This window comes from Delphinapterus leucas, chromosome 2 (genome assembly GCF_059928025.1).
Source record: "Delphinapterus leucas isolate spDelLeu-1000000601 "Yukka" chromosome 2, BTC_Dleu_Yukka2, whole genome shotgun sequence".
In the NCBI taxonomy this organism is placed as follows: Eukaryota; Metazoa; Chordata; class Mammalia; order Artiodactyla; family Monodontidae; genus Delphinapterus; species Delphinapterus leucas.
Window position 1 is genome coordinate 142,375,927 of NC_143130.1, and position 15,310 is coordinate 142,391,236.

A 15,310-nucleotide genomic window follows, 5' to 3' on the forward strand; every position below is an offset into this window, starting at 1 on the left:
AATCTGGTATATTAGGGATTCCTGCAATTGTAGCTAAAAGTGGCACCCAGGTACCGTACCACGGAGCACAACCCACCCCCGCCTGTCTCTACAACCCATCTATAAGATATAAGCAGTACTTCCCTGCACCTAATTGCTCCTGTGTGGGTGGGAAGGAATTAATAAGCTTGGATCTTCACTGATCGTGTATAAAGTCTTTCTCCATCTGTAAAATAGCAGCAGTCAGGCTTAAGAAATCCTCTCTTTGCATCACCAGTTGGTGGTTTTGTTGCCTTAAAAGAAGCAACAAAATGAGCAGGTGTTGAGCACTGCCCACATCCAGACAGCATTGCCAACTCTCACAGAGTGCTCCACCTCTAGGCTTGGAAAAAAGTATAGTGAGGGAAGGAAGGTGATACAACCCACATTTTCAGCTTAATTTTCTCCTATTCCAGCCCTTGTTTCTTTCATCCTTTCCCTACAGCAGCTCTAATGATGAGTTTGCAAGTCAGACCCTGCGAGAACAGGCATTCTTCCCTTTGCATGTAAATGCGAGGCTTCCTAGAAGGGTTTCCACATAGGGCACTGCCATGATGAGGCATAATAATAATCGTTAACATATTTAGCATATCATATGTCAGGCATATACTAAGTACCTTTACATGGTTTATCCCATTTAGTCCTCTCAACAACTTTAAGAAATAAGGAATATCAAAATAAGGACCCTGAAGTTCAGAAAGATTAAGGAACTTGCTTAGATCTCAGACCAGCGAATAGACGATCCCAGATTCAAACTGAGGTAGCTTGACTCCGGATTCTGCACTCTTAACCACCCTAGCCTTCACTGATGTTAGACTGACAGGCAGTTTCTGTGGCACTGGGGTCCCGCCTTCCTCTCTCTTAATTGTGGAAGATGAAGATGGCATTTCCTCTGCCCCTCTTTACCAGAAAAATAAATTCACTAAAAATCAGAGGGAGGCATGTTCCGATGGCACTGCTGTAGAGACTTGATATTGATGGGTCTACAGATAACTCTCTTTTTCTGTCAAAGTCATGAACTTTCTGCCAGTGCAAGAAGCCCACAGTGGCAACTCAGTAGTGTGTGAACAGAGGGATGGAGCTGGATGGCTATGCATCAGAAAGATTGCAGAAGAGTCTGACTTCTCTTTGGTGGTAGCTACTGAGGGGGTGTCTAAGATCTCCTGCATTCTGTGATTGAGTGAAATGGACAATCTCAACTTCAAGATGTATTCACATCCATGACATTTGTGCAACTTTTTCTCTGTTTTAGCAAGATAATTAGATAAAGAGGTTAAGTGTTTTGTTTTGTTTTTTCGGGTACGTGGGCCTCTCACTGTTGCGGCCTCTCCCGTTGCGGAGCACAGGCTCCAGACGTGGAGGCTCAGCGGCCATGGCTCACGGGCCCAGCCGCTCCTCGGCATGTGGGATCTTCCCGGACCGGGGCACGAACCCGTGTCCCCTGCATCAGCAGGCGGACTCTCAACCACTGCGCCACCAGGGAAGCCCAGAGGTGAAGATTTTATTACAAATTTCCATCATGCTCTTTCCCAAGTGCATATCTTGAAAGGGGTTTGAACTTGGTATTTATACAGTGTTTCAGAAAGTACTATCTTATGTCTGAAATAAGTGCTACAACTTAGATGAGACTTTGTGATTTTCAAAGATTTATGTTGAATGAAATCCAGATCAGCTATTTAGTTGTTGACACAGACTCTTACAAGGCAAGTAGCAGCTGGGATCTTTCAAAAAGGTAGGAGTCAAAATTTAAATTTGAGAAAATAACCGACGAGTGAGAGAGCTTGGAAAATAATGAGGCAAAACCATTGACCTGGAAACCTGGAGACCTCCGTTTGGTCCTTTCTTGGTATAACCATGGGCAAATCAGTTTGCCTCTTTGGGCTTTGGTTTCTTTTCGTGCAAATGAGGGAACACATAGATGCTCATGAAAATCCTTTCTAGCCCAACTTATGTGATTTTATCGTCTTAGTGACCAAACACAGTTGTATAGATTTTAACCTGGATTTTTTTCCTTGAAGAAGCAGATGGTAGCGGGAGCATAATGTAGTCATTAATAATATTGACTTTGGAGCAAGACCACCTGGGTTTGAATCTTGGTTCCACTATTTATTAACTGTTATGACTGTGGCAAATTACTAACCTCATGGTGCCTCAGTTTCCCCATCCACAGAATGGGGACAATAAAGTATTGACTTCACTGGGTTATTGTAAGGAGTAAATAAGTTATCATATGTAAGATTCTAGAACAGTGCCTGGAACATGATAAATGCTTTATATGGGATTGCTTTTATTGTTATAATAGCACCACTGTTGATTTCTGTTGCTGCTCAGTGGTTTTTAGGAGAGATGGTAGGTTTCCTTTTTAAACAGAGAATTCCCTGAGATCCTTGGGGACTCAGGCTTAGCATAGCATGGGCAGTTGCATTTATAATCCCACGAGGAGCAATGGGCCAGTTATACTGCAGCCTGAGTGTGTTCACTCTCACATGGACTGACTCTTCTTCCCACTGCTCTTCTCTTCTCACAAAGGAAGCAACCTCCTGGCAGATTTCAGGGTGGAAATGGTAGAACCCTCTCTCACCTCATTCTGAGCTAGATATGGCTCTAGTGTCCTGATGCAATGATGTTTGATGATATGTGCAGTGACTAAGAACAGAGCTTCTATGTTCAAGTCCCAGCTTTGTTACTTTGCTAACTTTGTTGCCTAGGGCAAGTCACTTAACCTCTCTATACCTCTGTTTCCTGTCTCTAAAATGGGAATAATAATAATCATCCCTACTTCATGGTGTTGCTGTGATGATTAAATGGGATAATACATGCAAAGTGCCCAGAAGGTGCCTGGCATATAGTATATATTTAGTAAATGGGAAGCATTATAATTACTGTTATGATTCTTATATCGAGTGAGGAGAATCTGTGGATGATCAGTGACTCACTGAAAAAAAATCAAGGACTACATACTGGTAAATTAATGAATTCGAGTTCCTGATTTTATTTTTTTATTTTTTTTGCGGTACGCGGGCCTCTCACTGTTGTGGCCTCTCCCGCTGCGGAGCACAGACTCCGGACGCGCAGGCTCAGCGGCCATGGCTCATGGGCCCAGCCGCTCCGCGGCATGTGGGATCTTCCCAGACCGGGGCACGAACCCGTGTCCCCTGCATCGGCAGGCAGACTCTCAACCACTGCGCCACTAGGGAAGCCCTAGTTCCTGATTTTATACATGAGGAAATACCCATGGACTAACTCACTTAATTTAGAATTGAGGACTTTTGACTATTTACATTTTTTAAAACTGGCCTAGTAATACAAATGGAATGGAATATCAGAGTTGGAAAAAGTGCCAATGGATGTCTAATTCAGCCACTTCACCAATGCATGTATCTCCCTGATTATCTCCCAGGTGCTTAGCCGGCCCTATACTCTAAAGGTGGAGAGAGTTTAGTTTTGGTCCCGTTCGTCTCTGGGTATCTTCCATATGTGATGGTCCATCCCATGCCAGAGCACTATGCCCAGCACGTTGAGACGTGAGGAGACTGTCCATTGTAATGGCATTCTGTTGAGACAGCAATGGAATCTTTTCTAACACTTAGCTTTTCAGGTCCTACCATGGGGCTGGTCACAGCCAACAGTAGAATTGAGTGAGCTGAAAACAATATTATGCTCTTATGTTCATGGATCAGCTGCTCCATAAAAGAGAGAAACAGATTGAATGTTGGTGCCTGTCAGGTAGAACGTTTGGAGTCGGAGAATTTAGATCTAGAAAAGACTTGGGAAATTATCCAGACATTAGAAGTGAAGATATTTCTTCCACAAATGAAGAAACAGGGTCAGAGAGGTTAAGAGACTTGGCCACATAGACTCAGCTAGCTAATGTGAGCACAGAGAATAAGAGTTCTTTCTGCCATCTCTCTCCCATTCTCTGGCAGAGTGATTAGAAACGTGGTCTCTAGAGACAGGCTGACTTGATTCAAATCTTGATTCTTCCCCTTCCTGGCAGTACGATCTTTAGCCAGTTGTAGACTTTTCTCTGCCTCAATTTTCGTACTTGAAAAATGGGAACAGTAATAGGGGTTTTGTGTGAGATATGTGTAAGGCGCTTAGGACGGCCCCTGGCACATGAAAAGCATTCAGTCTGTTATAATTACTAATTTCCAAAGAGCCTTAGGAAAATCAACTCTTAAGCCAGAGAATAAATGTTTTGGCCAGGCTGGTGTTTAAAGTATTTTCTCTCACTTAAAATATTGCTTTTTAATTTCTTCTTAGCCTCTGATTCAGAAGTGATCTTCAGGACCCATCTGTGAATTAACACCCATATCCTTCCCAGGAGCCACTGTGTGACTTTTGGATGGAAAGAGTAAATCTTTAAAAAATAATTCCCCATTATTTATCGTTTCCAAATCTCACTCAGCAAATGTTTACAGAGTAGCCTGCCACGTGCCTGGCACAGAGATAATGCCTGGAGGGATGCAAAGGTGGGCAGTCTGGTGTGCCCCTTACCTTCAGGGTGTGTACAGGTTAGGTGGAATGGGCGGCAATTAAATAGGTAATTCTGCCACAGAGCTGGAGGGAGCACTGACAGGACAGGACAGGGAGTGATTTCACAGCATGTGGAAGGAGCCTTAAATCCCTAAACTTGATTTAAGGGGTCAAGGAAGGACTCTCTGGAGGAAATGATGTCTATGCTGAGACCTGAATGGTGAGCTAGATTCTGGACGAGTCTAGACGGGGCTGGAAAAGCATATTCCAGGCACAGGAAAGCATGTGTGAGTGTTGTTGGGGAGCGGGAAGGAGCGCTCAGGGTTTTGGGAGAAAATACTGGCTATTCACCAATCTATTCAACATTTAACAAGTGTTTATTAAGTACTTACTATGCAGCAGGCATTGCTTTACATACTACAGAGACATCAGTTAACAAAACAGGTGATGTCTTTATTTTCATGGAAGTTATGGGGGAGAAGAAAGAAAGAAAGAAAGAAAGAAAGAAAGGTGGTAGGTACGGGAACAGAGCTGCTTCAGGTAGGAGGATGGTCAGAGAAGTGTTTAGGTTGAAGTGACAGTCAAGCTGAGACCTCCGTGGTGAGAGGAGCCAGCCAGGTCAACACCTGCGGGAGGGGGAGTTTCAGGTGGAAGGAGCAGCACAGGCGAGGGCAGAACTGATCATGATCACGGCCTGCTGGAGAAACAAAGAGGACAGAGCAGGGTGCTGGGGTGGGAAAAGTGGTACGAATAATTTAAAGGGTGTTTGGGTTGAGTCATTGGTGCCGAGAAAGGCATTTCTAGTATAAACTAGTTATTTATTAACTTTTTAAACCCATACAATGTGGTGTCACTTGTCAAAACTGGAAGTTTGGGGAAGATCTCAGTTGCTGATATCTCTTCTCTGAAGTGGGGCTTGGGTCTGTATGTTTTAATAACTGAGGTGAGGCGAAGAGAGTATTTTCCGTCATCATTGACGAGAACTACACATAAGGCACAGGTGCAGATTGCTGTCCTGTTCACAGTCATGAGCACATGCCAGCAACATAACAAATCAGCAGGATGCCCAGCTCAGCAAGAGGGCTCATTATGTTAATCAGGGGTGTCCCAGTGGTTTCTCTTGGTTCTAGCCGTGTACTTCTAATTACCCTCCTGAGATTTCTTTTCCTGTTTCATTCCTATGGACTCAAATTTGTGTTTCAGAAGTGCTTTGAGGGCTTCCCTGGTGGTGCAGTGGTTGAGATTCCACCTGCTGATGCAGGGGACGCGGGTTCGTGCCCAGGTCCGGGAAGATCCCACATGCCGCGGAGTGGCTGGGCCTGTGAGCCATGGCCGCTGAGCCTGCGCGTCCAGAGCCTGTGCTCCGCAACGGGAAAGGCCACAACAGTGTGAGGCCCGCGTACCGCAAAAAAGAAAAAGTGCTTTGAATTCTTTCTACCCAGGTTCAGTCTGCTTTGATCCAGACTGATTGGCCTTGTTCTTCTATCTATCCGGATTATCTATCTCTGTTTTCTCATGGGCCCCGCAGGAGACTCATTGCTCTTGTTTGCTTCCAGTTAACACCTTTGGAGTTGATGAGAAGCTGCCCACATCTTCTGAGAGCGATGAGGAGGTTATCAAACAATTTGAGATTTCTGTGCCCCGGTCCCAGAGTTTCCGCTCGGGAGCATCTGAGAAAGGAAAGCAGACAGGACTGGAGCATAAACCAAAACCCAGCCGCTGGCTTTCCACCCACGAAGAGGCCAGCACAGAAGTGTCTGCCTGTGAAGGTATTCTTTGCATCAAACCTTTCCTTTATCTAGACCAGGGATGTCTAATGGTAAGAGTGTTTTTGAGTCACTGCACTTGCATCTAAGAGTCCAGAGAGGAAAAAGAAAAATAGGGCAGGACCCAGAGGCTGGGACAGGGCAAAAGGGCTGCTTCAAACCTCACAAGCAGCCTCGTTGCAGAGAGAAAGGATCAGACGTGCCAAAGTCTTGACCCCCACTTGTGGGATCCCTTCCTTTCTTGTAGGTTACTGCTTTGTACATTTTGAACACTAACGACTATAACGGTATTTACCAAGCTTTGTAAAATCTTGTTGCCTTCTGACGAGGACAAAAATTTTACATAGCTGTCTGCTGACATTGCACTTCTGTGCCTTTCCTCCCATTTGGAAACTTAGAGTCTATTTTCCATATATCTATGTAACCTCAGATTTTTGAAGCCTTACTTTCGATAGTTTGCAATATTTAAACAGTAGGTGTGTTTTATCTTCCAAATTAAAATATGTGTTATAATAATATTAAATAACCTTTTTCAAACAACACATGCCCGGCACACCCTCCCTCATTCCCTGTAGTTTCTGGACCCCAGCCCGTGTGAGAATTCATGGGTCAGAGCAGGTTTTACGCCAGCCTCCATCTTCATCGTAAGTTTACCTTTCACAAAGGGAGAGGAGGACACTCAGAGGTAGGGTGAGCACAGCCTGTGACTGCGGGTGGGCCTTGTCAAGGGTCCTTCTCCCTCCCCACCGTGCACACAGAAGAACCTAGGAAAAGAACAGTATGATATTTCTTAGTGCTTTCCCCAGCGAAGGTCAGGCATCTCTCCAACTCCTTTATGTCCAGAACCCTGAATAGGCACAGGACATTGGAACAGGGAAGGATCTGTGAAGTGTATTTGGTAAAAAGCCAGAGAAAATGTCATACTGTCCACTGTAGTGACCTGGTCTAAATGACCTGGGTTCTCTAATCTTCTTCTTTCCATTGGGCCTGTGGTCCGTCCAACCAGTGGGGGCATAGTTGATCTTCCTTGTTTTTCAACACTTAGTAGTAGAAAGACAAAAAGGAGAGCACAGAATTGAGAGAAGATAACAGAGAAGAAATTTCTGATTTGGTGATGTGGATGAGGCAGGGGGAAAAAAGGAAAATTAATAAAAAGAACCCTATTTTTCAGCAGGAATATAATAATTTGCTGACCATCATGTAATTTTACTTATTGGCATGGGCCTACGTAACATTTTACTGCTCTCCTTTTTAGCCCCAGGTAAGCCAGGAGATAAACTCCCGATGTAATCAAAGCACAGTAGCAGTAGCTAATGGCCCTCTGTCATCTCCTCACCCCCTCTCCTGTTTTCTCTTTCTCTGCTGTTACATCACAGCATTCCTCTCTCTCCACTGAGACGGCAAATGTTAGCTAATGAAAGTTAATAGCAGCTGATCCCCTACAGTAGCTTGTTTAATTCTAAAGCTAATGGCCCCATTTCCCAGAAGCCCAAGTGTCTAGATTTTGATTTATACAAATGGCTGCTGTTCTGAGAGTTCTCACAAACACTCTAGCCCTCACCCTTCCTGGAATTAGCAACAACTTTTGTCATAACTGGTGCAATTCTGAAGTTTTTGACAGATGGTGATAGAAAGGCTAAATTTTTCTCTATCGGACGGAGGAAAATGTCCACTACATTAAATGAATTACCTGTAGATTTGGACGAAAACCATCAGGATTTTCATAGGAATGATTAACTGTGTGCTAAATTTTAGGTTATCAAATGCCATGGAAATGTTAATGTAATTTTTATTGCATGATTTTTTTTTCTGTGTCCTTTTTTTTTCTGTTCATCTTTAGATCAATGAATTTGCATCAGCAGTAAAGAATAAGGAAAAGATTAAGCATGAACCCCAGAGAGGATCTGTTTTTTGGTGCCTGTTCTCTATCTATTTAGCTATTTTTCCCTCTGCCTTAAACACAATTTTCTAAGATCAAATTTAATTGTAGACAATTGTTTCACTTAAAAAATGCACTCAAAATGTTGGACCAGTGAAATTCAAGGCCCAAACCCACATAAAAAATCTTCATATTCCAGGCAAGTTCTCTCCTGTCTCACATATCTGATTTAGTGTTATTGTGCATTAATTGTCCCTGTATTCCTGATAACGTCAAAGAGGGTTTGAGCCAAGTGATCTGAATCAGAAGTTGTGCATGAGGTCTTTACGCATGAAAGGTGGGCTGCAGAATAATAGCCCACTTTTTGGGCTTTTTGTTTGTTTGTTTTGAGCAAAGCCTTATTTTTGCTTGTGAAATATTTAGTTCTTAGGGTGTTTCATAGAAGCTAGTCATTACCTTCCTGGTGTCATTTAAAACAGGTCAATCATCCCCAGAATCTGTGCTCACTTTTGTTTAGGATGGTATATCAAGCAAGATTGTATCAATCAGATATGAAGGGGATTTCAGGGTGAGATATATATATATATATATATATATATATATATATATATATATATATATAAAATATTTCAAGAGATTTATTGCAAAGAAGTGACTTATGCGATTGTAGGGGCGGTGTAGGCCACTGGAATACGCAGCTCTGAAATCCACAGGACAGGCTGCTGGGAAGGATAGGCTGAAACTCTCAGGAAGGAGATGAAACTTCAGTCCATAGATGAAATTGCTTCTCCTCCAGGGATGCCTAAGTTCTCCTCTTAAGGCCTTTCAATGGACTGATTATGTAGTATAATCCCCTCTACTGAAAGTCAGTTGCTTAAGGGCTTTAATTACACCTACAACATGCCTTCACAGTAACTCCTAAATTACTGTTTGATTGAATAATTGAGGCCTATAGCCAAGTTGACACGTAAAACTGACCATCACAGATGGTTAGCAAAAGTATTGGTATATGGGTGATGGAGGGAGGGGTCTGGGAGTAGAAAGAAAGTAATTGGATAATAGGTTTACACTCCATCAAAATGGGATATGAACTAAAAACGTTCCTCTACTAAAATAAATATGGTTGATGTGACATACTTATGCCCTGTAATTTCTAAGAAGCCAGGATACATTTCTCGACAACAGGCAATTACTTTTCCATATGTGTTTAAGGTGACATGACCTTCTTTAACTTAAAGCACAGGAAGACTGCTTTATGTAACAGTGAATCACCTTTCCCCTTACCCCTCCTTGCAACTTGACTTGTCCCCCAGATTTGCCTTTCTAATTCATTCCTTGCTTGTCTGTCAAGGAAAATGGTTTGTTACATTAATATAGTTCTTATGTTTTTCAGTTATGAATAGCTTTTCAAGGCTTTAATGTAGCTTTTGAAAATTCCATTATTACTGATCTAAGTATTATCACCGTAGGAGTTGAAGTCATGAGACAATTTTATGGGGGTAATTTCTTGGCAAAGTTAGATTTTGTGCTGAGATCCTGCTGGGTGCTACACACGTTGATGGATGACCCACTGTTTAATAGGACATTTTAGTGTTCGTGTATGTGAGGAATGGATGGGCTAATTAGAGCCTGAGAAGAAAATTCTGCTTTGTGTTATGGGGTCTTTGCATATGGAATATCCCTCGTTCTGTCATTTTCTGTGGCCATTTTTAAGGGCGTTTGCCAAATAACGGAAAATGTGAATGTAAAGATGTTAGGTGCCCTATGACAGAGCTTCCAGGAGGCCTGAAGTGAATTATTAAGAATAACAGGGCAGATGGGGAACACCTCAATGGCTTGCCATGGTTTGGCAAAATCCCAAATCAGGAGTCTGAAGTTGTGCCCTGAAAACCAAGTCTTCTCAAAGATGTTTTTATATGGTCTGCATAGGGTGATAACGTATTTTAAAATTTGGGTGTTTATTGTATGTGGGTCATATATTGTCTGCTAAACCACTGTCACCACCACTCGATATTGCTGCACACCTGGCTGTTTCAAATATTTTTTATCTGCCTAGCATTTAAAGTTATTTGAGATTTAGTGAAACCCAGTGGTAGATAAAGACTATGCAGTATACAGATGTGGCTTAGCGCTTTCAAGGACGTTATGTTTTAGCTCGGATTTTAAGACCAGCTATGGGAGCGATTGCTATCATACAGCGTGTAAATAAGAGCTGAATTTACCACATATACTTTGTCATCCTCACTAATCCTGTCTATATCTCTAATTTTCTATCATCCTGGGATGGGGGCCCACTGGAGAAGAGTAGAGGCCCAAGAGATACGACATCGTTGTCTACTTTCTGGATGTGGAAGCAAGTTAGGGTGAAAGCTGTTGCTTAGGGAGACCCTGTCAGTTTTTCCTTATTATCTGAGGGTAACCTGGACACTGAGGAAGGAGGAAGGGGATGAAGAGAAAGAGAATAGGATGACACGAAGCCTGAGAAAGACACTGAGCCTGAAGGAGTCAGGGAAGATTCAGGAGTTGTCGGGGCTTTGGATGGACAGGAAGGAAAGGACAGGAGGGAGGGCTTGAGGACCGCTGTGAACCAAAATACACAGCTAACATTTTCATGGACCTGTGAGACCACAGGTGTCTGTGAGTTGGGAGGTAGTACAGCAAATGGGATTTGCTGGGTTGGTCGAGGCCAGACAGGTCAGCAAGGCTAAAATTTATGGGAGGGCTGGTGGTTGCCAGGCAGATATTATTTCATGTGTCCACAATGACTCTCTGATGGCTTTTATCATCATTTTATAAATAAGAAAACAAAGTTTAAGGCAGTTCAAATGTTGTTCAGGTTCTTAATGCAGAGCTAGGATTTAAACTCAGATCATATGAATCCAGGTCCAGTGTTCTTTCCATGGATTAAGTAGAGAACTTTTTGCTTGAGAGAACCACTGAAGCCTTTTGAGCAGAGGGTGATAAGGCGAACGTGGAAGAGAGACGGAAGAATGGTAAAGCCAGGAAAACATATGATCTCTATAGCTGATTACTATTCTTGCTTTCTAGATTCATCCCGAAGGTCTTGTGGTCATTAGCTCCAACCAAATGCTAATGTGTTTATTTTATCCACATAATACTCATCCTTTATACTCATATTATTATAAAGCATTAAACCTTCTTGTACCCTACATAATGAACTAATGGGTTTCGATTTTGTGGACCAAGTTTATCTACCATATAGATGGAAGTATGTTTCTGCAGGTGTTGTTTAGTGAGTTTGTTTTTGCAGACTTGATTGGTGTAGTTGCTACTGCTCATTTTCTCTAGATAAAAAGGTGGAACATGATAATATATTTGAAAGTTTCCTTTTTACAAATTTAGGTTTGGATGGAGCCAGCCAACTGACTTATTCTGAGAATCTGTCTTATGGTGAAGATGACCCCATCTCTGCCCACTCACAGTCCCCTTGTGAGGTGGGGGACACCAGGCACCATGGCACATCTCCCCAAGAGACCAGCGTGGTCCGCAGCCTCAGCCGGCAGTCCACACAGGGCAGCTTGGAGATAGAGACAGCTTTTAATAACCGGAGATTTGAAGATTCCTATGCCACTGACAGCTCCTCCGTGTGGAGTCCAGAGGCAAGTTGTTTGTTTTCCATTTTTTTCTTGCTCGAGTATTGTGTGCTCTCTGGTTGGTCGTTCTCCTTCCCCTCCCCTCTCTCTTCCCCCTTTTCCTTCCCCCCCCTTCTTTCTCCCCTCCTCCATTCCTCAAGAAAATCTTTCTCCAAAAGAAGGAAGCATTGCTTTGAAGAACAAACACCTTAAGAGCCTTTAATGGAAATATATTTTTTGTTCAGATGACCCAGGCCCAGCCCTTATGTGTACCAATAAAAGAATCATATATAAGTGGAATCTATCAAAATGGAAAAATAAAAAGAAGCATGGTGGCAGAATGAACCCAGCAACCATCAGGCTTCTTTTTTTTTTATATATAACGGGTTTTTAGTTCTCTAGGGAGACTGGATTATTTCCTTCGTGGTTTCAATTAAATGGAGTTTATTTTTATTTACACCAAATCTTGAGTTATGATTTTTTGCATGTGAGAATTATTCGAAAATGAAACTAAAATACAATGCCCCTGCAAATGAGATTATACAAGATATCATGAGGAAGATCTTACAGTATGAGCATGTTTGTTAGCTCCAAATTGAATTGAAGATCTAGGCGATGGCATTAGTCTATCATGACCCTCTGGCCATTGACTTTGCTTTTTGGATAAATCTCTGATAAAAGATGCGTCATCTAAATTTCCTTTTCAATTGAAACTTACTCTCGAATATGCCTAAACACCCAGAAGTATGACTGGAGGTGACGATGATAGAAACTACCATTTTTGAGCAATTACTATGTGTCAGGCACCGTGATAAGAATTTACAAACATTGTTTTACCTTACAGGCACTTATGGTTATTCTTTATTAGCTAGACCCCTCTGATTATGATTCTGTGACATTAAGAGATATTAAATAGTGGTGTCTAGTACCTACTTTGAAATTAATTTTGATGAAATAAGTCACGTAACTATATGAAACTTAATTTGTGCGAATAGAGGAGGAGAAGGGTGGATGGATTTTGTTAGTATCAGTCTGACTGAGAAAAGAAACAGGACGCATCTCTTATTAGGACCTGGACTGTCATAAACACCAAATGCTCAAATGCTTCTCCAAATCAAGGAGAAGAAAAATAATCACAGATAGTTATGTTTCAAAGCCTGACTGCTAAGGCACTGGGGCATGTAGAGAGCGCATAAGGAGATGGCACAGGTGCATGTGTGCCTGGGTGTTGTGTTACTGCTGAGGACCGGAAGCGGCCACACAGATAGGTGGCTTGTGGCTGGTTAAAAGCAAACCTTCATACAGAGACCCTCAAAGCTATCAACCTTATACGTTTTGTAAAATAAATTGTGCTTCCCTACCAGTTTACTGCCAAGAGTCATATCACATCCCACACACTAACATTTCATGTTTAAAAATACTCTTCTTTTTGGCTCTCTCGCCACAACAACAAAACGGAACTGTTTACCTGCCTATTGACAGTCTCTCCCCTTGATAACTGTACCATTAGCCTTGGAATTGCTTTCTCCAGGTAACCTCCCATTTACCTGCCTCATGGAGCTTTAGTAGAATATTTGGTGTTGAGGGCACTAAATGTTCTCAGACTTCAAAAATACCCAGACATCTCTGTGTGCTCCATTCAACCTCCTATCTATTTTGAGACAAAAACTGTAATTTGGTGCTCCTACAGTAGAACCTCAGATGCAGCTCGGAGGCAGTTCCCGTAAATGCCTGCGTTGCAGGCTTAGCTCGCCTTTTAAGAATTGATTTATTTGCCTCTCAGCTGTATTAAGAAGCCTGTCTTCCCCTGCGAATCTGGCATCGGGAACACACTGTGGGTCTGTTTACTTTGGGCCACACAGATGACATTAACACTATCTTGCTAAAACAGAAAGCCTTTCGGTTTGATAGAAAATCTTTATATCTTCATGGGTTTTGACAATGTGACACAAGTATTCCCATCGTAAAGAAAAACCCAGGAAACGAGAGCTAAAGGAATCATTTATTTTGCCTCAGAAGGGAACTGGTCATGCAGCGTGACTACCTGTTAGGCTGATGGGTTTGCAATCACTGCTCTTCTCTGCCGGAAGAGGCTGTCGACTTTTTCCTGCAGACCTAAGGCTTGGCAGGGAAGACGATGGGAGGGTGGCTGGTGATTTTGAGTGCACAGAGAGGCAGCTGTCCCACTTTTCATCTCCGCTTTCCACTGATTAACTGATTGGCCTTGAGAAGTTAATTAAAATCTGCCAAATGGGGATAAAAATGAAGAGATTTTTGCCTCGCAGGAAGGTCAGATGGATTAGTGGTATTAACAGTACCCACAAGAGGAGCGCCTTTAGTTGCCTGGTGATAGGTAGAGTGTGTTGAAATAATTAATTGCTATAAAAATATCAGCCTTCACAAATCTTGGTCTCAGATCAGCCCAGGAAGGGGCCACAAAGCCCAGTTTTCACGGACCACAGCTTGGATTGTCCCCATCCAGAGCCTGGCCATTGCCTGGAGTGGCGTCAGATTCAAGTTTCATAGGACAGTTATTTCAGACCCTTTCCCCAGGACTTCACCACAAACCTGCAGATGGAGTGAGCATTTATCTGAACAGAGAGCCTGATAGATAAGTGGGAAGATGCTCATTAACTAGGACATTTTAACCTTGGCATTGAAGTTGACGACAAAACTAGGAACTGTTAGTTAATATCAAGAGCAGGGGCCTAAAAGGATATGAAATTCAAAGTAGTGTGTGTTTCCAGCTCCCAACTTCCAATAAGTTGGAAGTTTCCAACTTCCAATAAGATGTGTCCATCTTATCCCCTCTTCATCTCACATACTTACTATACTTATAAATAGCTAGGGTGAAAGGTTTGTGGGGGAAGAAGGTAGACATCATGGTTCCCCGTAAAGCTTGGGACTTTGAGCATTAATCCTGGCAAATCCTGGATAATTCTGGCTGGGCATATGATACTGGGGGCAAGGAGTTAAGTTATTTAGCCATTCTAAGCCTTAGTTTCCTCTCCCATAAAATGAAGATATTGAAATACCTACCTCATTAGGTTAATATGAATGTCTAAAAAGATGTTTCTGGGGCTTCCCTGGTGGCGCAGTGGTTGAGAGTCCGCCTGCCGATGCAGGGGACACGGGTTCATGCCCTGGTCCGGGAAGATCCCACATGCCGCGGAGCGGCTGGGCCCGTGAGCCATGGCTGCTGAGCCTGCGCGTCCGGAGCCTGTGCTCCACAACGGGAGAGGCCACAACAGTGAGAAGCCTGCGTACCACAAAAAAAAAAAAAAGATGTTTCTTAGCTGGATTTCCCAAAAGCAGAGCCTACTTTGTTAGGACATGCAATTCCCGGCGACGAGTGAAGGACGAGGAGAGTGAGGCAGGGAAGGGAGAGCCGGTATGAGAATGTCTAATGGAGTTGGCTACTGCTAATTGTGACTCATGGCTTGCTCTTGTGAAACCATACCCTAAGAAGCTGTATAAACTAGTCTCAGGACATCTGTCCAAGGGGAGAAAAAGTTATTGCATGGGGCATTAACACCACCCACCCCGCCCCCCGACTCTGGACTTTATATACATGAGTG

At 42.9% G+C, this 15,310-nt stretch overlaps 1 protein-coding gene across 1 annotated transcript in view; it reads left to right on the forward strand.

Moving 5' to 3' along the window:
- The window catches only part of SYT16 (synaptotagmin 16), a 246,935-nt gene that overhangs the window by 200,518 nt on the left and 31,107 nt on the right, over positions 1 to 15,310 (forward strand). The window contains exons 3-4 of the mRNA XM_089906271.1: positions 6,051 to 6,263; positions 11,503 to 11,759. Coding sequence (XP_089762397.1) covers positions 6,051 to 6,263; positions 11,503 to 11,759 — 470 coding nt within the window. The remainder of the gene's footprint in view (positions 1 to 6,050; positions 6,264 to 11,502; positions 11,760 to 15,310) is intronic.